Below are 26,847 nucleotides of genomic sequence, written 5' to 3'. Positions count from 1 at the left end.
GCTGCTGCCTGCTCGTGCCCCCGATGACCCGCAGCACCCTCATTCCCAGCCGCAGCCCTATAGTCAGACCATAAGACGCACCCCCAACTTTCCCCCAACATTTGGGGGAAAAAAAGTGCGTCTTATGGTCCGAAAAATACGGTAAGTTCTATTTTGGTGATGGATAAAGATGAGCGGACCCATTGAAGTTCAGTTTCACCAGGTTCAGCCAGGCTTTAGATAAAGTTCAATTCGGGATTTGGATTTGATCTGAACCCCTTTGGAAGCTTCTGGTTGGGCAGTGCAGTGCTAACATACAGGCAGCCATATACAGAACACTTCTGTGGGAGAGAGGATGTTTTTTTTTTCTTTTTGGTATATGTGATGCCCTGGACTAGCCAGGTAGTCACAGATAGTGCCCCACACAACACCAATCCCACACAAGGTAACACCAGCCAAACCATAAACCCTAGTCACCTCCCGCAGAGCTTAATGGACACACCAGGGGGACGGAGCCAGGTGGTTGGCCACACCCACCAAGGAGTTCAGAGGGCCTGAAGCAGGAAACACAGAGAGTTGAGTCGTAGTCAGATTGGTGACAGAAGTGAAAGAGTGTGGAAGCAGGCCTTTGCCCAGGTCTGCAGCAGTCTGACAGGTGCCAGGGTTGGAGCCCGGGCACCTTTGGCTAGGAGGCATACGGTGACCTAGCCTGCAGGAGCCGGGTAGACGGCTCGGTGGAACCGTGGTGGACCGGGACAGGGTAGTTGCCCGCCGCTACCGACCCGGGGAACCGACTCGGAAACCAGAGTACTCAGGGGGGTACTCAGACCCTGAAACGAGGTCCAGAAGCTACTGGACTGATTTAATTGACTGATTGCGGTCTGGACTTTAGGTCCTTTTCCACCCAGGTCTCGACTGAAGAGAACAGCCCACCGAGGGGGATAGAAAGCCACCGTGCAGGCAGAGAGATCTCACGGGCCAGCGTCTATGGGAAAACGGGCTCTCCCGACATACATACAGCCGGGGAGCGGACTCCCGTCGGTGAAGCGCAGGCAGTCTACACATACACTACACGGTGCAGGAGAAAGGCCAAGACCACCGACCCGGTTGGGTACCTGACGCAGCCGGCTGCGGGCACCAACCACCATCAACTTTGTTTACTAGAGACTTGTGTGTGTCAATAACAGTGAGTCCAACAGTGCCATCCAGCCTCGTACCGCCCTGCACTGCCCAGCTACTCTCCACAACGGGTCCCGGGGCCATCATCCCTGCCCAAGGAGGGGTTAACATCTTGCTGCATCACCATCTCCCCCGGGTTCCCCCGTAACTGCAGCGGTGGTGTCTACACCTTCACCACATCCCGTGGGTGGCGTCATGAACTCAAACCCGGCTTCGGCCGCACACCTACTTACCACCCCCCTAAGTAGCGCCAGCACCCTCTCAGAGCAAAGTGACCCCGGGTCCGGAGGCGCTCGAGCCACCCACCAACGAGCCCGGATCCGAGCGGCTCGGCTGCAGCCGAGCGCGGGGTGGTACATATGCATTACATCCAGTAATGCTGATTTCATCCCCAGTGCGAGCCGTTCAAAGACTGCAAGTCGCTTGCACTTGCCTGAGTACTGAATGTACCCGAGCACACCGATGCTCAAGTGAGTGGTTTGCATACGTAAAGCCCCCGAACTCCGAAATCAAACACTGATTTTTCTGTAACGTCTGTGTTCAGTATGAACACCAAACTTTACTGTTCAGGTCCGCTCATCTCTAGTGCTGAATTCTAATATATGCAATATTGTATAAGTTCTCTGTATGAAACCATCTCTACATATACATTCAAACCAGGGTAACTATACAGACAAGCTCACCCTAACCTACATATCCACATATATTTAAAGAGTTTATCAGAGGGCCATTTACACCGAACTCACATTTTGCTAGTGATCCAGTTACTGGGACCAACACTAATTTTTGGAACAAGATCCATGTTTTTAGCATAAAAGTCTTCTCAGCTCTGCTCATATGTCTGATTTTATTATAAATCCATGTAGTCCCATTTAATAATTCTGGTGTAGTTTATCTCAGAGCTCAACATTAGCTTTTGGAAATATGTGAAAAAATTGACAAGTGCATTGTTCTCTGAAAAGATGGTTCACAATTGTCATTTAATAGAGAACACTGGAGTAGACTAGTAATAACAAAAATAAAAGATTTTTATATGGGGTCCTTTGTCCACATCAATAAAGACAATAAAGATCCCATTTGTCGGTCTCCAAACAGTGTCATCTGTTTGAAATGCTGACTGACATCCATAAAGATAAGCATTTTTGAGTGTAACCTTGCATTACAGCCTGTAAAGAGTTGTACTGTCAGCTTGTAAGGTTGCTGGACTAAAACATACAAGAGTTTTGTTGGCCCCTGTTTTTTAGATCAATCTGGGTAGACTATTAACTAGATCCCTTTTGACACACCATTTGCTTGTTTTTCCTCCATTGGATGTTATATCTGAGTGACTCTCCTATATTCCAGGATAGTTTGGAATCTTTTGAATCTTTGTTCGTATATTCCAAGATAGCATCCAGTGTTGTCGCAGACACTAGTTAGCAGACATACCTACTCAATCAACTTGAGGTGAAGGGAATGTTTTCTACCTCATTTGAGAGGAGCACAATATAAGGGCAGAGACCCTGATTTCAGTGATATACCACTTAGGCCCCCTTCACACGACAGTGATTCTGGTACATATGTGCTTTTTTTTTTATACGTACCAGAATCACTGACATACGCAGACACATTATAATCAATGGGTCTGCTCACACATCAAGTGATTTTACACTGAACGTGTCTCTGTGCAGCGTACACCCGTGGCCGTGATTCTGCACAGAGACAAGTCAGTTTTTTTCTGGCATTACTGATGACCCACGGACCACACTATGGTCTGATCCGTGTGTGATCCGTGAAACACGCACCAGAAAAATACTGACATATTAAATATTAAATATTTTCAACTTACCTTGCCTGCGATTCGCTCTGCAGGCTCTGCTCTCGGCAGCTCCTGCCTGGCTCATGAATATTCATGAAAGCAGGAACAGCCGACCCAGAAGTAGCTGCTGAGAGCGGTGGGTGGACGCTGCAGAGCCAGAGACTTCAGCACCATGGACAGCAGGAGCGGGGGCAGGTGAGTAATGTCCATATGCAATCACGGATCACGGATTGCACATGGACAACCCACGTTTGCCGTGAATCACGGAACACGGAGGGACATGTGCGTGTTTTACACGTCAGTGAAGGATGTCAGTGTTTTTCATTGACGTGTGAAATGGGCCTTATAGGGATTCATGCTGTCAGTTTGATAACATCACTATTTTATCTGCTACAGATTTAGCAGTTCTCTGAATGTTGAGCTCTTTAGAACCCAGTTCATACCACTGATTAGCAGCTTTCTGCCCATGTATAGTATACACAGAAAGCACAAATCAATGGTGTGTGTGTGGGGGGTATACAGAACTCATTGATATTGTTAACTACCTTGCTGCAGGTTTACTAATCCTCTAGTGATTATCCTGTTGATAAAAGTTATTTTATCAAAACTACACTAAGCTGCCCAGTAGGGGTCCAGTCCTATGGGCAGCTATACACATCTATGTCATAATGCTGCTGTCCTGGTGTGCCACCGTTGATAGACAGCCTTGTGGTGTCCAGCTGCAGAAGGTCGCTGTGTTTGGCTGATCGTAGTGCTCCTTGATATTTCATTCTTTCTTCTCTGGTGTGTATTGAGTTCCATGTATCTTCTCTGTCAGGGGTAACTCTTTCCCCATTAGGACCCTGTGGACACCTTGGCAATTCAGTTGTTAATCCTTATCCCCACCCCCTGTGTCCACATATGCCTGCATTTCACCTTGGTTTGTAGCCAGTGATAGAGTTACTCCTATGCTGTCCAGATTGCAAGCAGTCAGCTTGGAATCACCTGTGAAGACACGTTGCATGTCATCCTGGAGATACGTTTTCTATTTGTATTTCCTTGTTTGTTTTCCCTTTGTGTTCTTTAGCACTAAGTGGGGTTGACTAGTGCTAATCCCTTCCGGTCACTGCCTAGGATCCATTTCAAGATCAGCCAGGGTCAGCCAGGGTATCCTAAGTATTCTGCTCAGTGCATAGGAGCAGAACCTATCTAGGGACATCAGTGGAACCAGAGGCCAGCGTAATGTTTTATCAGGGGTCATAATCTTCCCCTTCCCTAGAGATAGGGTTCCCCTCTTTTCTCCCCTCCCTTTTGGTCATTTTCCCGTTATTCCCCCACACCTAGTATGACAACTGCCTCCATCACGTGTGCCAGATGATGTGGAATGCCTGCGTCCTTTCTTTCCTTCCCACTACTGTTCTCCTTAGATCATTTTGGAATAAGTTGATAAGTTAATCTTGGTTTCAACTATCTAAAGAGTTGTGTTGCAGAATTGGGCATCTTTTGAGTTTTCAGTGGTAGTAGAGGAAAAAGCCGATGTCTAATATCTCTAGCAGCCCCTGAAAACAAAAGCATTATCTTTTGGGTGAGAGTCATGGAGCCCAAATTCACAGATTGTCAGTTCCACCTAAATCGGCAAGTTTAGTTAACATACGTCTAATGTATATTCGGGACCTTTAAGAGTGATTTATATCTTGAGCTAAACCCTCTGGATTTACATTCCTGGAAAAATCTTTTTATTGTAGACTTTGGCCAAAATTGTTTTAAGACTGACATTTTGTACATCATTCTTTACCCTTCACAAGCGATGAAATATATCGTCTGTGTCCTGCCTTTTATGCGCATTCACATGCTATGCCCGAATCTTTCCTCAAACTTGGTGGCTGATTTACTTAGTTGATCACCGCTTCAAGTCCACTAAGGAGACTGTTGTAGCTGTTCTGTTTTGTCACAAGTCAGCTTATGGGATCACCAGTGAGGTCCTCTGAATTAGGCCTCTTCAGACCTAATCAAGATCGAGCGCTCAGAGAAAAAGACCTGCATCCATGTGGGCATGATCAATTTTTCTGTTTATTTAACCAAAGTACAGTTTATTTATACCATTTACAGATCAATGTGATATTGCAAAAAAAAGCTTCTAGCTGGACTTTACAAGTTGCTCATATGACCTTTAAGTTTTAGCAAAACAAAAATGTAGAGTCATGCATATGAGATAAGAAGAAGATAAGAAGAACATTTAGAGACAATAATAATCCTTGAGCCTGTCTCTTATTCCGTAGGCTCCATGACTATGAACTACCATCAGATATACTTACTAATAACAATAAAATATCTTTAATGAAGAAATAGAGAAACTATTAACCCTTCTATATCAAGACTTATAACAAAATAAAAAAAAGAAAAAGAAGTTTTAAAAATATAAAAAAATAAAAAAGGTTCAAAGCACCCCCCTTTTGCCCGATTAAAATGAAAGCAATAAAAAATAAACATATTTGGTACAGCTGTGTTCAGAAAAATCTGATGTATCAAAATATAAAATAAATATAAAATAATTTAATCTAATTACGTTTTGTTGGTTCCTCCACATTGCAATAAAATGCAATAAAAGGTGATCACAACATCTGATCTACGCCAAAATAGTATCAGTAAAAACACCAGCCCTGGGTGCAAAAAATAAGCCATCGGACAGCCCCAGATCCCTAAAAATGAAAACGTTACCAATCTTGGAAAATGGCAAAAAGAACCGTTTTTGGGAGGACACTTTTCAGATTTTTTTCACCACTTAAATAAAAAAAGAAAACTATACATGTTTGGTATCTACGTACTTGCACTGACGTGGAGAATCATATTCCCAAGTCAGTTTAACCATATATTTAACATGGTAAATTTAAAATTAAAAAAACAAAACAAATAAAACATTGTGGAATTGTACTTTTTTGCAATCTCACACAGTAGGATTTTTTTTCCCATTTTACATGATAAAAAGAATGGTGTTATTCAAAAGTACAACTCATCTTGCAAAAAACAAGTTCTCATACTGCTATACTGATAAAAATAAAACAAAGTTATGGGTTTTGGAAGAAGGGGAAGAAAAATCAAAATCAAAAAATGGAAAATCACCAATGGTGCAGGGATTATTGAGGGGCGTGCATGAATAAGATGCACCAAATTAATTAAGAGGCATCTTTCGCAGGCAGCGCATGGCCCCCTATGCTGGTGATGTAGGACGAAGAGGACAGCCCCATTGGAGCGCGGATAGGTAAGAGGAATCGTTTTATTTTTTTTATGTAGTTATGAAGACTACTATGCTAGGGGACATTATTACAGGATGAGGGTCAGGACAGGGGAAATTGTTTCACAATGGGGCCAAGGACAGGGGACATTATTACATGTTTGGGGACATTACAAGATACTGGTAAGGCTGAGGACATTATTAGAAGATGGGGCCAAGATGGACGATATTATTACAGAAATGGGCCAAGGACAGGGGACATTTCGATAGAAGGGGCCAAGCATGGGGGACATTATTACGTGAAGGAGACAAGCAGGATGGCGGACATTATTACAGGATGAGGGCCAAGAATGGAGGACATTTTTATTGAAAGTGGCCCAGAATGAGGGAATTTATTACATGAAGGAGACAAGCAGGATGGCGGGCAATATTACAGGATGAGGGACAAGACAGGGGACATTGTTACGTGACAGGTTCCACGATGGAGGACATTGTTACAAGAGTTGAGACATTATTATCATTATACAGAATAGGGTTCAGGATGGGGGACATTGTTAACAGAACTGGGACATTATTACAGGATTTTGTTTTGGGGCATTATTTCAGGATGTGAGAAGTATGAGGGACACTTAAAAATTGTCAGGATGGGGGACATTATTAAAGGGTGGTGGACATTGCAGGATAAAGGCCAAGATGGGGGACATTAGTAAAGGATGGGGACATTATTGCAGGCCAAGACGGGGGACATTATTACAGAAACCTGTACATCTGACCTAAATGCTAGTGGGGGCCCAGGTCCAATTTTTCCAGGGGTTGATATATCTCTAGTAGCCCAGCTGAATAAGTTTGGGGCAGAAAGAAGGCATCCAGCACCAAATTGCAATTAATGAATCACAGAAAAAACATTTTGTTACCCATCCCTTGTGAAATATTTGCAATAGCAGCAATAAGGCAGATAAAATTACTCTACATGTGTTGTGTAATATCCTTTCAGTCTAGAAGTAGAAATCTTGTCGGTTTAATTAAATCCTTTTTGTGAAATAATGATTTGCTTCTGTTGGCACTTTAGCACTTAACAATCGCATTGAAGCTAACTGCGGATAACGTTACACATGTTAATTGTGTGTATGATTAAAAAAAGTCATCATCTACTTTTTTTTAGATGATTTTGATGTAAAAACTAGTAAATTATCTTTTAGATTCAGACATGCACCAAATCTTCAGGACCGAGAATTTTCAGTATATACAATTTGTTACAATTAGTGTGTTACCATGGAAAGCCGTTTAGTAACGTGCATGAGGGTCATTGTGACAATTTTAATTTTATCACAATTTCAAATAATATTTCACATTTAGGAGTGAAAGTCATTAAACACTATAGATTTATTAAATTGTAAAAATCGCCCTTGGCAGTTAGATTTTAGTTGCTAGTCTTGCAAATATTGTAGTAAATAATGTCAATAGTTAAGTCTATGGTAAGCAAAAAGCTCTCGCCTGAGAAAATAAGGGTCCAGCAGTTAGGGTATGTGCACACATAGCAGATTTGTGTGCGGATTTTCTGCACACAAAACTGCATGTTTTGGCAGGAAAAATGCAGCAGAAAAAAAGGCATTTTTTATTGTATTTCCATGTTTTTTAACATGCATTTTTTCATGCTTTTTTGTTATGGAGATCGCGTCGGTTCCTGCGCTGTACCCCCACGATCGCCACCAGGTTTCTAGCTGATGTTACAGCCGGGACCTGGCTCTCACTGCCCAGAGTGGTGCCTGCGCCACTTCCGGCAGTTTAACCCCCTGAATGCTGCAATCAATGTGACCGCAGTATTCTGAAGGCAGGGAGAGGAACTGCTTGCCTCTCCCTGGCGATCGGATCCCTGTAGTGCAATGGGTTACTGAGCTACGGATCACCTCACAGACCATGCCAGATGCATGATGTGTGAGGCAAACTGTCAGTGCTGCGAGTGCAGCACTGACAGATATAATTCATTGTAGTGATGAAGCATTGCAGTGGATTGTATAAACGCAGAAATAAACGCAGAAACAATTTGACATGCTGCTTCTTTTTTCAGCAACAAAATCTCCAAGGAAAAAAAGAAGCAGCGTGTGCACAGCAAATCACGATTCTCATAGACTTTGCTGGCATGCGTTTTTCCTTGCAGTATTGATTAAAATCAGGAAGAAAAAATGCATGAAAAAAAGCAGCAAAAAAGCAACGCGTGCACATAGCCTGAGGATTTCACCTGCTAAAAATGCCAGATCCTATGTCATGTCTCAAAGTTAAAACGGATATCTAGGACTTACATATTGATAACCTATCTGTAGTGCAGGTTGCCAAATGTAGATTGGTTGGGGACAGCCCCCCCGAACCCCCAAACAACAGCTGTAATCAGTTCCACTGTTATCAGCAGCCGGGTGTAGGCAATGCATGGAACACCACAGTGCCATACATTGTTTAATGGTGGCTGCTGAGTACTTCACTATATCTCCCATTCACTTGGTCATCAATATATAAGTCCTGAACACCACTTTAAGTCTGAAGGATCCCTGTAAAGCCCGCTTTACACGCTACAAGATATCTTACGATGTGTCGGCGGGGTCACGTCGTAAGTGACACACATCCGGCATCGTAAGGTATGTTGTAGCATGTGACAGCGACGTGCAATTGCGATTGAACGAAAAACCATTCATCGCATGCACGTCGTTCATTCCTGACGAATTGAACGTCAGATTGTTCATCGTACCCGGGGTAGCGCAGATCGCAGTGTGTGACACCCCGGGAACGATGAACAGATCTCACCTGCCTCCTGTGGCTCCCGGCCCACAATGCGGAAGGAAGGAGGTGGGCGGGATGTTTACATCCTGCTCAGCTCCGCCCCTCCGCTTCTATTGGCCGGCTGCCGCGTGACGTTGATGTGACGCCAAACGTCCCTCCCACTCCAGGAAGTGGACGTTTGCTGCCCACATCGAGGTCGTATGGAAGGTAAGTACGTGTGACGGGGGTTAATCGTTTGTGCGGCACGTTCAACAAATTGAACGTGCTGCACATACAATGGGGGCGTTGCAAATCGCATGCGATATCGTATGCGAAATTGCAACGTGTAAAGCAGGCTTAACATTGAATACTTTTTGTATAATAAATTAAACATTTCAGAGATTTAAATAATCTTTAGCCGTACAACATAGTCTAGCGATAGCCTGGTTTATATGTTACTACTACTATTTATTGTTTGGTGTTCTTTTAGTTTTTGCAACAATGGACCCCTAATAACGACGTTTATGACTTTTTCTGTTTATGGCTTTTGTGAAATTTCTCCACTTCATGCTATCTTAAATAAATAATTTCACAAGAAAATTAGAGATAAAAAGGATTTGTAAGGCTATGTTCACACAGTGCATCTTAAGATGCAGCATTTTTGGCCACAAAAAACACATGCTTTTTGCCGCGTTTTTATCGCATTTTGCCCAGTGTCACTTTTAAGTCAAATCTTTTGGAAGGGCTCAAAAATTCTGGAAAAACGCAAATAGAATTGACATGCTGCATCTTCAAAAACGCAGCCAGGATGCAGGCAAAAAAAGATGTTCAGTGCGGACAGCAAAATCGAAATCTCATACACTTTGCTGGGAGAAGGAAATCCATGCATTTAGGTGCATCTTTGTCACCTCAAAAACACAATAAAAGATGCACTGTGTGAACATAGAAAAGAGAGCGATCAGAAATCTTATCATGCAAAATTTAAATTTTATATTTAAACAAGTGCAAGGTAGAGAGAGAAAACAATATACTAAGGGTGCACAGACCCCAGTTCTACTTAGTCCAGGAGGATAATATTAGAAGTAGTTTAGAAAACCATAATAAATACACAGTATTCACAATAATCACTATAATTATTATAGATTACTCAGTAATTTGTGAAACAAAAAATATTAAGGTTTGTATTAATACCATAATTACCTGAAATAGATACATATATCTCCCTCCTGGCCACAACCACCAAAAGTGCATCAGGGTAACCTACAGAATTGTATGGGCTTACCAGTCACAGTGTACGCCGCACGGAGACCCGGGGAATGGCGCCCACCCGATGAACGTTTGTTTCGGTGGGGTGCCTGCGTCAGGGGTGGCCGAAATGAACGGCATACACTGTGACTGGTAAGCCCATACAATTCTGTAGGTTACCCTAATGCACTTTTGGTGGTTGTGGCCAGGAGGGATATATACAGTATGTTTCTATGTTCAGTTAATTATGGTATTAATACAAACCTTAATATTTTTTGTTTCACAAATTACTGAGTAATCTATAATTATAGTGATTATTGTGAATACTGTGTATTTATTATGGTTTTCTGAACTACTTCTAATATTATCTTCTTGTGCTAAGTAGAACCTGGGTCTGTGCACCCTTAGTATATTGTTTTCTCTCTCCACCTTGCACTTGTTTAAATATAAAATAAAATTTAAATTTTGCATGATTAGATGTCTGATCGCTCTCTATTCTTTTTTGTGGTTGCACTTTCTGCGATTAGTCTGGTGTCCCATACATCAAACACCTCCATCTACGTTAACCATTAGTCCACTATATCAATATGGTGGTGTGGTTGTTGAAAAACATTTCCTGTGTGAACATAGCCTAATGCATTTACTAGCAGGAGCTGTACTCCTTAGCCCCGCTTACGAAACAAAGAGGCTCCTCATCTATTAGGCACTTTGACTGTTAAGACAGACTGGATTTGTAGACTGGTAGAGCTCAAAAAATATAGAAGACTTTCTGTAATTTTAGATGATTCTTTTCAAATACCTTACAGAAATTATTCAGCACCTTAACTCATTTCATGTTTGTAGTCATCAATCTTACTATCATGTGCCACTACATGCATCCATACTCTAATTATAGTAATATAAACCTTTTATTAGGGAGATAGCATCACTTGGTGTCTGCCAGCTGCAGTTCTGATGTTTACATCCATCTCTTCCTCTCTCCAGGCTTATGTTTCTTTATTACTACAAGATCCATCATGCATTTCAGTAGCTTATAAGTGAGCACTTAGCATGTCCCCTCCCTTCTCCATCCTGTGCTGCTAAAGATATTGGGAGATACCAAGTGTAATAGCGGCCCATAGGTACCAGCCCATCTGGCAATTGACAGATGGCCAGTGCAGCCCTATCACTGAGTTTGTTATGCAAATTTCAGCACTTTTCAGCTGTCCATGTCAGTGACTGGATTACCTAAACCGTTTGCTTTTGAAATGAAGATTACAGCACTTCACTAGATGTCATACCCTCCTGGTACTGCTGAATAAAACTGTCAGCTCAGCTTACATGAGACTAATTGTGATTTACTCCAAAACATCCACACCCACCATCAGGACCCCAGTGACAACCTCCTTTTGTTTTGTCTGATTTCAGTCTCAGAAAGGAAGTATCAGACATAACAAGAATAATCTGCATAATAATCCAGTACTATATGATCCCTGCTGAGATGTGCTCAGACACTATACATCCAATACAAATATATTATAACAGATATTATTTATAAGAACTATGCTATATGGCAAGGGATGACAAAGTAATGAAAAACTAGTATTGAAAAGTTATCTTGCCCACATGACTACTGGTAAGATCTTTCCCAACAATGCTGATGAATCCAGCCAGTGTTGGATCCTCAGTACTGCTGCAAGCCAGAGGAACATGTTTAGGGGAAAATTAATCTATTTGTCATAAATACATTTTATATATTTGTTAAGGGTTCAAACACTCAATTTAGTGATGAAAAAAAGAGTATTAAAAGATATTCATGTGGCTGCCATTGTTACACTTCACTAATTTAACCCTCTTTTAACTTACAGGAAGCTTCTTCAAGTCATGAATGTAACCAGAGAATGGTTCTGCTATATGGAGTAGGAAGAGAGCGAGAGGAGGCCAGACATCAAATTCGGAAACTGACCAAAGATCTCTTAAAGATTCTTAATACAAATAGCACATATGAAACTGCTGGTAAGTACTTTTTGGATGTATAGACATTATGTTTTGGGTCTTGATATCAGAGGAGGACAAAAAATTAAAATTTTTACATTACTAGGGGATGTCACATTAAACCCTTTAGATAGGTCTTTTCAAAAATCTAGGACCTATTTTTAAATGAAAAAAAATCTTGCCCCTTAATGTACTTTACATTGAACCTGACAGCTGCTACCCAAACCGTCGGCACCATGGGCCAAGCACTGGCTGTACAACCACAGCCAGGAATGATTTGACTTTAAAAGACTACTGTGTTCCACAGAAAAACATACTTTAATGGCTAGCTGGGGACTGAGCTGCACTAAAGAGTATTCAGACAGGCGGGTCCCTGACAACTTCTCCCCACCCGCTGACCTGAATAAACAGATCTCTGCCTAAACGAGCACAAAGGCAGAGACCTGTCAGTGAGGAGAAGCCACCAGGGACCTGCCTGTTTGACTAGTCTACCACACAGTCTCAGTTCTCCCCTGCTTTTAAAGTATGTTTTTCTATGAAATGCATCTAAAATATGTTGACTAAATCTGTGGATTTGTCTCATTATCGCAAAGGCCAATATAGTTTTTCATGTTTTACAAATGTAACAAAAATTTAAAAAAAATACCTGCCTTGACCAATCCAAGCATTTAAATTTAGACTGGGGCAATACATTGTCTGTGTCTGTTACAGTAATTGCACTGATGAAGATCACTGAATGACAATGCTATATTACAATATATATTAATGATCTTAGGCTAGAGATAAACAGCCATAAACGCTCATCCAAGAGAATTGGGCTATTTATGCAAATCACACTCTAATCAAACTCTGATCAGAATTTCTCACCAGATTTCGTTAACAGCCTATCCAATCAACACAGGCAAAGAATTTAAACCATAGATGTCCATAAAATAAGTTACATGTAATAACAGGATATTACACAGGGAAAAAGTATAAAACACATTAAGAAAGAGAGGTGCCAAATGCTATGGAAATTCATGACACAAGATGCAATCTGACAGTAATTGGAAAGCAATCCTGACACTTAGTGAAAAATAATATAAGCTGGTTCAACTGATAGCCTATAAAAAGTTGGCTCACTACAAAGGAGATGCACAAGAAACATCTCATGATGAGTAAAATCAGTGAACTGTCTCAAGACCTTTGCAACTTTATTTTTGTGCAAAACATACTGATGTGTTTGGTTACAAAATAATTTCTAAACTACTGAAGGTTCTAGTGAGCACTGTTGGGACCATAATCCAGAAGTGGAAAGAACATCATTTCACCATAAACCAGCCATAAGCAGGTGCTCCTGTCAGAAGTTTAGACAGAGGTGTGAAAAGAATTATTAGAAGAGTTCTCCAAGAGTCAAGTACCACTTGTGGAGAGCTAAAGACTCAATTTCTTAACACAAAGCATGTTCAAGTGTGTTTAAAGTTTGCTCAACAATATTAAAACAAGCCTGTGAAACACTGGGAGAATATAGTCTGGTCAGATGAGACCAAAATTGAACTCTTTGGATGCCATAATACACAACATTTTTGGAGAACAAAGGGCACTGTATATTACCACAAAACCTCCATACCAACAGTGAGGTTTGGAGGTGTGAACATCATGTTTTGCAGCAGCTCTTTTGCATACAACCCTGGCAAACGTCATATATTTGAAGGAAGGATGAATGGACAAATGTACCTAGCCATTCTTGATAAAAATCGTCTGCTATATAATAAGATGATGAAGATGAAATAAAGGTGGAAATTTTAGCAAGACAATGATGATCCCAAACACACAGCCAAGGAAACTTTCAATTGGTTTCAGAGAAAGAAAATAAAATTGCTAGAATGGCCCATCCAATCATCTGACCTAAATCCAATAGAAAATTTAAGGAAAGAGTTCATAGAAGGAGCCAACAGAACCTTAAGAAATTGAAGAATGTTTGTGTGGAAGAATGCACCAAAATAACACCTGAGCAATGCATGTAAGTAGTTTCTCAACACAGGAGGCATCTTAAAGCCGTCATCACCAACAAAGGCTTTTGTAAGAAATATTAGATACATTTCAGTAAGTGTGTTCAATACTTTTTCCCAGTGTCATTTCTCATTATTACATATCACTAAATTTATGGACATCTATGGTTTGATTCCTTTGCCTATGCGGATTGAATTGATACCAACATCTGGTGAAAAATTTACTTAGAAACTTGGTGACGGGCTCAATACTTAGTACACCCACTGTATGTTTGTATATCTATATTCAGCCCTCTCTCCAGAAAAGGAATTGATGGTGGAAAATTTGCGCTGCCTGAACTTTGTGATATGTACAGTGAATGAAATAATTATTTGATCCCTTGCTAATTTTGTAAGTTTTCCCACTGACAAAGAAATGAACAGTCTATAATTTTAAGGGTAGGTTAATTTTAACAGTGAGAGACAGAATAATAATCCAGAAAATCACATTATATAAATTATATAAATTTATTTGCATTTTGCAGAGAGAAATAAGTATTTGATGCCCTACCAACCATTAAGAGTTCTGGCTCCTACATACCACTTAGACACTCTTAATCAACTCGTTACGTGCATTAAAGACACCTGTCTTAAATTGTCACCTGTATAAAAGACTCCTGTCCACAGACTCAATTATTTGTCAGACTCCAACCTCTACAACATGGGCAAGACCAAAGAGCTTTCTAAGGATGTCAGGGACAAGATCATGCACAAGGCTGGAATGGGCTACAAAACCATAAGTAAGACACTGGGTGAGAAGGAGACAACTGTTTCAATAGTAAGAAAATGCAAGAAATACAAAATGACTGTCACTCAACATCGATCTGGAGCCCCATGTAAAATCTCACCTCGTGGTGTATCCAGGATCATGAAGGTGAGAGATCAGCCTAAAACTACACAGGGAAGATTGTTAATGATCGCAATGCAACTGGGACCACTGTCACCAAGAAAACCATTGGTAACACATTACTTCGTAATGGCTGAAAATCCTGTAGTGCTAGCAAAGTCCCACTGCTCAAAAAGGCACATGTGCAGACCCATCTGAAGTTTGCCAATTAACACCTGAATGATTGTGAGCGTGATTGGGAGAAGGTGCTGTGGTCAAATGGTCAAATGAGACAAAAATTTAGCTCTTTTGCCTTAACTCAACTGTTTGGAACAAGAAAAATGCTGCCGCCTATGAGCCAAAGAACACCGTCCCAACTGTCAAGGATGGATGTGGAAACATTATGTTTTGGGGTGTTTCTCTGGTAAGTGCACACGACTACTTCACCGCATCAATGGGACAATGGATGGAGCCATGAACCATAAAATCCTGGCTGACAACCTCCTTCCCTCTAGCAGGACATTAAAATTGGGTCATGGCTGGGTTTTCCAGCACGACAATGACTCAAAACATACAGCCAAGGCAACAAAGGATTGGCTCAAAAAGAAGCACATTAAGGTCATGGAGTGGCCTAGCCAGTCTCCAGACCTTAATCTTATAGAAAACAGATGAAAAACATAGATTTTAATCTTATAGAAAACATATGGAAGCTCCGAGTTGCCAAGCGACAGCCTCAAAATCTTAATGAATTAGGGATGATCTGCAAAGAGAAGTAGACCAAAATTCCTCCTTCCATGTGCGCAAACCTTATCATCAACTACAAAAACCGTCTGATTGCTGTGTTTGCCAACAAGGGTTTTGCAACCAAGTATTAAGTTTTGTTTGCCAGAGGGATCAAATACTTATTTCTCTCTGCAAAATGCAAATAAATTTATCTAATTTATATAATGTACTTTTCTGGATTTTATTTTTGATTTTCTATCTCTCACTATTGAAATTAACATAACCTTAAAATTATAGACTGGTCATGTCTTTGTCAGTGGGCAAACTTAGAAATCAGCAAGAAATCAAATAATTATTTCCTTCACAGTATGCACAATGTTGGCCTGCAAGACATTTTAAGATATTAGGCTGCCCTGAACTGTGACATTGAGGACGCAGGGCTCATTCAAAACAGCTCTGGTGTAGATAAAGGCCGGACTGGACTGGGACAGCCTTCCCCTGGCAAGCAAGGCACTCAGCACTTGTTTATATTGATTTTTGTTTTCTGGCACAACATTGCATAGTAACACAATGAGAGACAAGACAGTCAGTACATAGAAATATTGAGTGCTCTGCTCACCAGGAGAAGGATGCACTGTGCTGCTCACCAAGGAAGATTCAGACCTCAGATGATTCATCAGCTCGTCACATTGTCAGTGGCCCCCCATGTGAGCAGGCCTGGAGCAACCACCATTACTCCTGTTACTTTTTCTCTCCTTAATGACTATAATTATAAACTGTACTGCACCTGTTAAAATTACAGAATGAGGACAGTACAAGTACCAGGTAAAGACATGAGTATATCCTGAGGTACACATAGGACAGATTAGGAATATAATCCCCGCTTTACTAAGATTAGTGTCTAACTTCTGATTCACATAGTGTGCTCTTTATAACTAGCTCTTGAATAATGTTAACCTCCACATTTATAACCAATAGAAGTTTGATTTTTATTACTACAGATACATTAACACTAGAAGTCCCAGAAATTTCGATCTCCCCCCTGAAGTCCCGAAAGAGGGTCAAATGACCCTCAGGGGTACTTTGCACTTTGCGACATCGCTACTGCGATATTGTCGGGGTGACGCACATCCGGCGCCGGTAATGACGTCGCAACGTGTAAAGCTTAGGAGAGAAGATGAACGAGCGTGAAACAGTCAAAAATCGGTGATCTGTGCCACGTCGTTCATTTTCATAATGTCGGTGCGTCCGCAGGTATGATGTTGTTTGTCATTCCTGCAGCACCACACATCGCTGTGTGTGAAGCCGTAGGAGCGACAAGCATCTCCTTACCTGCGCCCGCCGTCCACCGGCTATGCAGAAGGAAGAAGGTGGGCGGGATGTTTACATGCCGCTCATCTCCGCCCCTCCGCTTCTATTGGCCGCCTGCCGTGTGACGTCGCTGTGACGCCGCACGATCCGCCCCCTTAGGAAGGAGGTGGGTCGCCGGCCAGAGCGACGTTGCAGGGCAGGTAAGTGCATGTGAAGCTGCCGTAGCGATAATGTTCGCTACGGCAGCTATCACAAGATATCGCATGTGCGACGGGGGCGGGTACTATCGCGCTCGGCATCAATAGCATAGGCTAGCAATGTCGCAGCGTGCAAAGTACTCCTTAGTCCAAACTGACAACTCTGAAGGCTCCAATTAGCATTCTTTCATTTGTAAATGTGGCCATTGCCTGAGGAATCTGCAGGGGGCAATTGTGTTGATCCACCTCAACAAAGGTCTTGTAAGAGAGTGTAAATCCTTCAGGTCATTCGACCAGTCTCTAGGTTCCAAAGATAGAAATGTTAAATGACCCCTCTCTGGGACTTCTAGTGTTAAAGGGAAGGTGTTGTCAAAAAATTTTTTTTCAATAACTGAAAAAATATAAAGTATTAATGTTTTAATGTCATGTTTAAATAATATTATTTGTTTTTAATTGAGAAAAATATAAATAAATTAAAAGTTTGATATCTTCCACTCTTAAACACTAGGAGGAGCAGCTGCTGAAATGCTGCTGTAGAGCTACTGTAGAACTAGCTCACATTACAACTGTAATAAAAGTGGGTGGAGTCTGCTCTCCTGTGTGTGATGTCACACCTCCCCCTCCTGTTCTGGGTGTTTCCAAAAGGATAAGGGAAGATGAAGTTTAGGATCACAGTGCAGAGCCATTTTGTTGGTGGCCGCAAAGTGATCCTAATGTCTAAAATGTCACTAAGGTCAGCTGCATATTGCTCCACTGTATTCTTCACCGCACTGTTTCCCAAGGCTCCGCTGACTGTTTCCCAAGGCTCCGCTGACTGTTTCCCAATGCCCCGCTGACTGCATCCCAATGCCCCGCTGACTGTATCCCAATGCCCTGCTGACTATTTTCCAATGCCTCACTGTATCCCACGCCCCCATTTACTGTGCTGCCGCCCGGCACCGATACTCACCCCATCATCCCGGCGGGTGACAGGGGGAAAGTGGAGCACACAGCATACGCTGTGAGCTCCACAAAGATGGCGCTGATCTCCCTCCTTTGCTGTGATCTGGACAGCCAAGGGGGCACATCCAGATGACAGCAGATGTTTTTGTTTTAAGTATAGGGTCGCAGTCTGACAATGGTCTTCTATGCACAGGGGGCTGCCATAAAGGAGGTGAGAAACTGTCGTTACTCACAGCAAATCCAAGATGGCAGCCCCCAGTGCTTCAGTAAAACTAGAATTAAATAAAAAAATAAACAGTGAATTTAATTTTGTATTAAAAATACTTGATTTCATAATCACTATTAATAATACAAAACTTAAAAAACGTGACACCTTACCTTTAAAAGGAAGGTGTCATAAAAAAAAAAAAAATTAAATAACTGAAAAAATGTAAAGTAATAATGTTTTAATGTTTTGTTTAAATATTATTATTTGTTTTTAATTGAGCAAAATATATAAAAAAAATTTAAAAGTTTGATATTTTCCACTGTTAAACACTAGGGGGAGCAGCTTCTGAAATCCTACAGAAATCCCACTGTAGAAAAAGCTCACATTACATCTGCAGTAAAGTAAGCGGAGTCTTCTCTCCTGTGTGTGATGTCACAGCTCCCCCTCCTAATCTGAGTATTTACAACAGATAACAGAGAATGACATGTAGGGACATAGTGCAGAGCCATTTTGTTGGCGACCAAAAATGTCCCCAAGGATAGCAGGAGTAAGTATCCCCAAGGATAGCAGGAGTATCACACAGGATAGGATTAGATACACAGGTCAGCAGACAGTATCACACAGGATAAAATTTAGATACACAGCCCTGCAGACAGTATCACATAGGAGAGGATTAGATACACAGCTCAGCAGACAGTATCACACAGGATAGGATTAGATACATGGCTCAGCAGACAGTATCACACAGGATAGGATTAGATACACAGCTCAGCAGACAGTATCACACAGGATAGGATTAGATACACGGCTCAGCAGAGAGTATCACACAGGATAGGATTAGATACACAGCTGTGCAGACAGTATCACACAGGATAGGATTAGATACACAGCTCAGCAGACATTATCACACAGGAGGATTAGATACACAGCCCTGCAGACAGTATCACACAGAATAGGATTAGATACACGGCTCAGCAGACAGTATCACACAGGAGAGGATTAGATACACAGCTGTGGAATCAGTATTACACAGGATAGGATTAGATACATAGCCCTGCAGACAGTATCACACGATAGGATTAGATACACAGCCGTGCAGACAGTATCACATAGGAGAGGATTAGATACACAGCTCAGCAGACAGTATCACACAGGATAGGATTAGATACATGGCTCAGCAGACAGTATCACACAGGATAGGATTAGATACACAGCTCAGCAGACAGTATCACACAGGATAGGATTAGATACACGGCTCAGCAGAGAGTATCACACAGGATAGGATTAGATACACAGCTGTGCAGACAGTATCACACAGGATAGGATTAGATACACAGCTCAGCAGACATTATCACACAGGAGGATTAGATACACAGCCCTGCAGACAGTATCACACAGAATAGGATTAGATACACGGCTCAGCAGACAGTATCACACAGGAGAGGATTAGATACACAGCTGTGGAATCAGTATTACACAGGATAGGATTAGATACATAGCCCTGCAGACAGTATCACACGATAGGATTAGATACACAGCCGTGCAGACAGTATCACACAGGAGAGGATTACATACACAGCCCTGCGGACAGTATCACACAGGATAGGATTAGATACACAGCCCTGCAGACAGTATCACACAGGAGAGGATTAGATACACAGCCCTGCAGACAGTATCACACAGGATAGGATTAGATACACGGCTCAGCAGACAGTATCACACAGGAGAGGATTAGATATACGGCTCAGCAGACAGTATCACACAGGATAGGATTAGATACACGGCTCAGCAGTTTCACACAGGAAGATTAGATACACAACCCTGCAGACAGTATCACCGGTACACACAGGCCTACAAGTGGCAGGCGAAGAGGGGGGAGGGTAGCAGCGGCAGTACTCACATGCAGTGGCACACAAACACACACACAGCAGTGGCGGTGGCGGGCAGAGCGGGGGATGGGTAGAGCAGAGGGAGGGGGTGTCATTAGAGACAGTAACGGCGGGGTGAGGGGCGGCGGCAGTAGCGAGGCCTGTGTAGAGCGGAGGGAGGGGGTGTCATCAGAGACGGTAACGGCTGGGTGGAGGGGCGGCAGCAGTAGCAGGGGCAGAGCGGAGGCTGGGGAGAGCGGAGGGAGGGGGTGTCATCGGAGATGGTAAGGACGGGGTTGAGAGGCAGTGGTAGCAGTAGCGGGGGCAGAGCGGGGGCTGGGGAGAGCGGAGGGAGGGGGTGTCATTGGAGACGGTAACGGGGGGATGGGAGGGGAGGCAGCCCGTACTCACACATCCCAGCGGTTGACAGGGGTAAAGTGGAGCAAACAGCATGGCTGTGAGCTCTACAATGATGGCACTGATCTCCTCCCTCTGCGGTGATCTGGACAGCCCAGGGGGTGTGTCCAGGTCACAGCAGACACCTACTATAACATTACTAATGGGGTCGGATCCCGACCACTGATTTCTATGCACAGGGACTGCCATAAAGGAGTGAGTAACTGTCGTTACACACACAGCAAAGCCAGCATGGCAGCCCCCAGTGCCTCCAGTAAAATTAGAATTACATAAAAACTAAATAAGCAGCGATTTTCATTTTGTATTAAAAATACTTGATTTCATAATCACTATTTTTAATACAAAAATAAAAAAACGCGATACCTTCCCTTTAAGTTAGTGCTCCACCATTTTATGAAAACTAGCTTAAGGGAAGGGGGTCATAATAAAATAAATAAAAAATAAACAAATGTTATATACCACTTCGAACCTCTGCTGCTCCTGCCTTGATGCCTCGACAGTCTCTGCTAAGATGAAAGTGAAGATGTCCCATCCATTCAGTATCCCAACCTCACAGCCAGTCGTTGTCCTAGGCAGAGATACCACTGGAGTGTCAGGGGTTTGCTGTGGTAACAATTATTTCTTTATGTTATAAGGCTCTTTGCTTTTCAAACCTCCTTCTTTCCATCTACTTAAAGTTTTACATATTGTTCAGGAATATAGCAATACACTAGTTTGCACTTATAGGGTTAATGTTGGCTACTAATAAATGAAGGCCATGTGACACAAAGCTGGTGGTGTTAAATATTGTCTTAGAGATGCAGTTATCGTGCCTTATGAAGGTGAAATTTCTGTTTTCACACATTTGATTATTTCTGTGTGCAGCAGAACCAAACTCAGACCGTGGTGATGACGAGCAAATATTATTTTATCACTCTCGCTAAAAAGTTTTGAAAAGTATCTAGAAAATGGGGCATGGTTAGAAAGAGTTCTAATATTTTATTCAAAAGCAAGCCAATGAACAGGACAGTGCGGGATCATACTATACACATCGAGCTGTTCAATGAACAAAGACAGAGCAACAAGGACACATCATGGCAGTCACTGACCTAATGTATTCCGTGCAATTTACCATATTTCCCATTTTCTCATCATCTGTTCTATTCTTGCTTAGGTGGTGGTATAGACCTTCGTCTCCTTCTTTCTTCCGGCAGATCTGTTCTAATCGCTGTCTTGTAGTGTCACATCTCAAATGTAATGCCCATTGGCACATCTGCAGAACATTAGTGGCATCATAGAGAACAGATGTCCCTTTTTATAGTGAAATTAGTGTTTTATAGAGAACTAGTTTTCGTAAAGTACATGTGCTGTAGACGCTATTGACATTACTGTACTCTGCAGTGACTGATCAGAGATTGTTTTGACTGATGCCAAAGCAAGAACAAATATTAACATGAGCCAGTCTGTTTTCTAATGTTTTACTAAACCAGTATCCAGAATGTATCTACTGGCAGCACTGGAATATGCCGTTGAGATACGGTAAATTAAAATAAGTCAAACTAAATAAGTTACTGTTAGGTTCTGGTCAGTGTGTAGTTAATTAAGATTGTGATGAGCAACATGAGACCTAATATTTGGAGACATTGGCACCAGTTCATGAATCTGTGTTGGCCACACCCCTATGACTGAAACACAAGGATGCCAGGAGAAATAAAGAGAAAGGGTTGTCCACTACCAGGATAACCCCTTCTGATCCCACGTTTCCCCCAGGTAAAATAATAAAGCCTATACTCACCTCCCATGCAAGCACCGTTCCAGCTTTGCCATGGGTCATTGTGCTGGGGATCACATGGGTTTGTGATGTCACGCAAGCCCCATTTTCAATCAGCACCAGCTTACTTCTCCCTGCCTTTGGGTCAAATGAGCAATCAACAGGAAGTGAGTGCAGCCGCACTGTTCACTTCCTGTTGGTTAACTCTTTTGTTTCGAAGATGGGGAGACAGAAGTTGATACTGATTGGAAGCTAGGCTCGTGTGATGTCACAACCCCACGTGAGCCCTGGCACCGTGGGCTGTGGCACTGCTGGAAGAGTGTTTGCTAAAGAAGTAAGCATAGGCTTTATTATTTTACCTTAGATAAATGTGGAATCAGAAGGAGTTGCCCCAGTAGTGGACAACCGCTTTAATTTCCTCCCGGCAGTGGAGTCTTCAGTGCGGCAGCCACACGACTTCAGAACACTATTAGCCTACAGATTAATTCAATATCTGTAGGTTTGTAGCATTTTTGGCAAGTTCACTTTAAATTGGTAGGATAGCTGGAAAACTCCCTTTTAGAATTTAGTCATTCCTACAATAATAAAACTGGCACCAATCTGGCTGAGAAATCAAGGCAGAATGTGGGCTGCCACACAAAATAATGTATTTAATATATTGTACCCATTCACATTGATGGGCAAAAATGCAATACATGGTTAATATCAGCCCTCCTGACCAGGAAGCTCTTTTTATAGAGACAAGCCCACCCCCAGTTTAAAATGCCCCTTTCTTACCAATATTCATAAAAAGGATGTGGCAGTAATGAGAGGGTAGCTGTCACTAAGTGATTAAGACTTAGTTAATTTAGTATTTTATCTTTCATTTAAAGAAATACAATGATAAAATATTGTCTCTTCTATTTATTTGCAGATGATGAACAATGGGTGAGAAAGAGCAAGCCGGAAACGTTTCCAACACTAGAAAGCACTTTTTCAAGGCTGCAGCACTTGTCCTACTTTGATCAACATCATGTCACATCCCAGGTATTTCCAATATACTTTTTTTCTAATTTTTGTAACATTGTTATATAATAAAATATAGTAATCAATGCTATACGACACTCTGAGAGTATTCGCAGGTGCTTCAGTAGGTTCCAATCCTTGAGTATTGTAGGTGAAAACTCGGTACTCAGGTAGAGGAGTATAAAAAAGGGGAATATATTTAAATAACAAAAACAATTTGGATGTTTCGATCCCATAACTGGACCTTCATCAGAAAAGAACTGTGATAAATCAGAAATAATAGTACTGATTGCCAAGTTTTCACTGATTTATGATGAGGCACAATATGATCGGTTTTGCAGCACTGTTCCAAAAAATTCTTTGAGTTCCCTTATCTGGTTGGGAACCTTTACCTCTTATTGGCAAGTGCACTTTAGCCTATAATTGCTACTACTCTGAGGATGTTTTTAACACGCAGTCATGTGTAAGCCCATAAAATCTATTCTTCAGTATGACATTGTAAATACTCAACAAGTTAATGTACTGTACCCAGAAACATAAATTATTGGTAAACCCTGTTAACATGGAAATGAAGGCAAAATATACTTATCATATCGCTAATCTAGAGTATACAGGATATATGATAATATGTACAATCCAAGCGACTGCAATAGAAATATATGTAAAGGTGGCTATACACATAGATGGAAGTAGGATGGTGGATAAACTATCAATAACTAATTGATCAACTTGACAAATAATCTCTCTACTAGTGCATTTTAGACCATATTGTCTGTCACAGCTGCTCAAAATGTCCATATTTATCAATATCGGGCAAAGGATAAAAGATCTTTATTCTGGGAACCTTCCTTTCCAGAAAGATATTCCAGTTGAACAATGAAGCTGATCGTTCTTTGTAAAATTTCACCCAACACATAAGTGTTTTTGGTTGAAATAGTAAATTTTGATCAACTTGAGAAAAATGTGTGTAGACACCTTTATAGAAAGCTTCAGAAGTGTCATCTCCAGTATTTCACAATGTACCTAGTAACCAGACTTATCAGTCTATATATGCATTATCAGCCTATATATGCATTATCAGTCTATATATATATGCATTATCAGCCTATATATGCATTATCAGTCTGTATATGGTAACTCAATGCAGAATTTTAGACTAAAAAACCTCTTCCATACATCTACATAAGGTTGTTTCAGAAGAATTGATCATAAGGAGAAACGGTTGCACAATATGATCACCTTTGGAAAATATGTACGTGTTCTGTATGTTATAACATTCCTCTCTCTTTAATAACGGTATGTGTGGGATGGAGTATAAGACGTTTGAGCATTTCATTACTTGTGCAATACATAGTGGTAAAAATGATATTGCAAACACATTATAGGTCATTAATATAGGAAAAACTTTTTAATGCATTTATATATATTTATGCTACACATGAAGCGGCACAACTATCTCAAATTTCCAATATTTCGGAATGACACAATATGAGCTAAGTACACTCAGAATTATTAAAGAGTAATATGTAAAATATCCTATCAACGTAATGACTGACGCATTTCAGAATGACACAATATGCGCTAAATACACTCCGAATTATTAAAAGTTAATATATGTAAAATATGCTATCCATTCAAAGACTGATGCATTTCGGAGTGACACAATATGAGCTAAGTACACTAGGAATTATTAAAGAGTAATATGTAAAATATGGTATCAATGCAATGACTGACGCATTTCAGAATGAAACAATATTAACTAATTACATTCCAAATTATTAAAGCGTAACATGTAAAATATGCTATCCACTCAATCACTGACGCATTTCGGAGTGACACAATATGAGCTAAATACACTAGGAATTATTAAAGAGTAATATATAAAATATTCTATGCTCACAATGCTGACGCATTTCGGAGTGACACAATATGAGCTAAATATACTCCGAATTATTAAAGAGTAATATGTAAAATATTCTATCCACTCAATGACTGACGCATTTCGGAGTGACACAATATGAGCTAAGTACATTCTGAATTATTAAAGAGTAACATGTAAAATATGCTATCCACTCAATGACTGACGCATTTCGGAGTGACACAATATGAGCTAAATACACTCCGAATTATTAAAGAGTAATATGTAAAATATTCTATCACTGACACTAGAGCCATCCTGTGTTTCACTTGATATCAATGGTATCATAAACTTTGTTATGTATCCAAAAATATTCTCAATTTTTCTGCATTTTCTAAACTGTAAAAAATCTCGACTTAAAATGTGAAATGTTGCTCTATATTCCTGCACGCAGCCATTATTAAACAGATTAGAAGTACTTACATGAAGACACTATGTGCTCCTGTGATGTCCAGTAATTAGCTGTTGAGAAATGACTGTTCTGAGCTTTGGATGGTTTTCTTCACAGATATCTTGTAATGTGCTGGAACAAATTACAAGCTTCGCTTCTGGGACTTCTTACCATCTTCCTTTGGCTCACCATGTCCAACTTATATTTGATTTAATGGAGCCTGCCCTCAATATCAATGGTCTCATTGATTTTGCTGTACAGGTAACAACAAAGACTTCTCTCAGGCTAATGTTGTTCTTGGGTGAATGGTGCACACCGGAAAGCTGCGTTGTTCCAAGGCAGTAAATAATAGCAGCTTTGCACTGGAGATTGTCTTATTAAACAGACTGTGCCTGGAGCCAAACATTAATCTCATTGTGTTTCCATGCAAATACAGGACTTCTATAGAAATCTTCTGTTCTTTTAAATAAACTGCACAGGCGTGGAAACTTTCAGAAATCTGGCTTTTAATAATTGGTCTGGTTATTTTTAGTGGATCTGGGGTAAAATAATTACTAATCTTGTTTAAAGGTTGCAACTTTTCTAGCAGAAAGAGCCTTGATGGCTTTGTACTCTATTCAAGGTTAAGCATGATATACTGTTATACCCCATGAATTATTAAAGGACGTGTCAAAAATATAAAGGATACGGTCACATACAGTACATTTCTATGAGAATACTTAGTATTGTATTCAATAATGTGTTGAGTTTGGATATGGCCGCAGCTTTAAAATACAGATATTTTAGGTGAAGTAAATATATTATACAATATTCCCATCAGCTTGTAGGAGCAAGATTCATTATAATAACTTGCATTATAATTATAAGGGAAGTCATTCACTGATTGTGCTTCATATGAGGTTTCTGAAAAAAGTTCAATGTCAGCAAAACAAACTAAAAAAATGGCGGTTATACATTAGGAGACCTATTACTATGTGTGTAGTGGGTCATTCATTTTCCTTTCAAATGCTCTTAGGTTTCTAGGATCTAAGTTTCATGAGGTGACTGTTAGGGGCACTTTGCACACTACGACATCGCAGGTGCAATGTCGGTGGGGTCAAATTGAAAGTGACGCACATCCGGCG

General features: G+C 41.0%; 2 protein-coding genes across 4 annotated transcripts in view; one reads left to right on the top strand and one right to left on the bottom strand.

Moving 5' to 3' along the window:
• LOC142296762 (P2Y purinoceptor 13-like) overlaps window positions 1-25,839 on the bottom strand; it is a 210,141-nt gene extending 184,302 nt beyond the window's left edge. The window contains exon 1 of the mRNA XM_075340753.1: window positions 25,756-25,839. The gene's annotated coding sequence lies outside the window, so the exon portion shown is untranslated. The remainder of the gene's footprint in view (window positions 1-25,755) is intronic.
• Window positions 1-26,847, top strand: part of MED12L (mediator complex subunit 12L) — a 1,012,447-nt gene that overhangs the window by 717,095 nt on the left and 268,505 nt on the right. For all 3 annotated transcript variants that reach the window (XM_075340741.1, XM_075340740.1, XM_075340739.1), the window contains exons 17-19: window positions 12,011-12,158; window positions 23,323-23,435; window positions 25,841-25,984. In XM_075340741.1, coding sequence (XP_075196856.1) covers window positions 12,011-12,158; window positions 23,323-23,435; window positions 25,841-25,984 — 405 coding nt within the window. The remainder of the gene's footprint in view (window positions 1-12,010; window positions 12,159-23,322; window positions 23,436-25,840; window positions 25,985-26,847) is intronic.

Source organism: Anomaloglossus baeobatrachus, chromosome 3, assembly GCF_048569485.1.
Source record: "Anomaloglossus baeobatrachus isolate aAnoBae1 chromosome 3, aAnoBae1.hap1, whole genome shotgun sequence".
NCBI classification, from domain to species: Eukaryota; Metazoa; Chordata; class Amphibia; order Anura; family Aromobatidae; genus Anomaloglossus; species Anomaloglossus baeobatrachus.
This window is presented reverse-complemented; position numbering and strand designations above follow the sequence as displayed.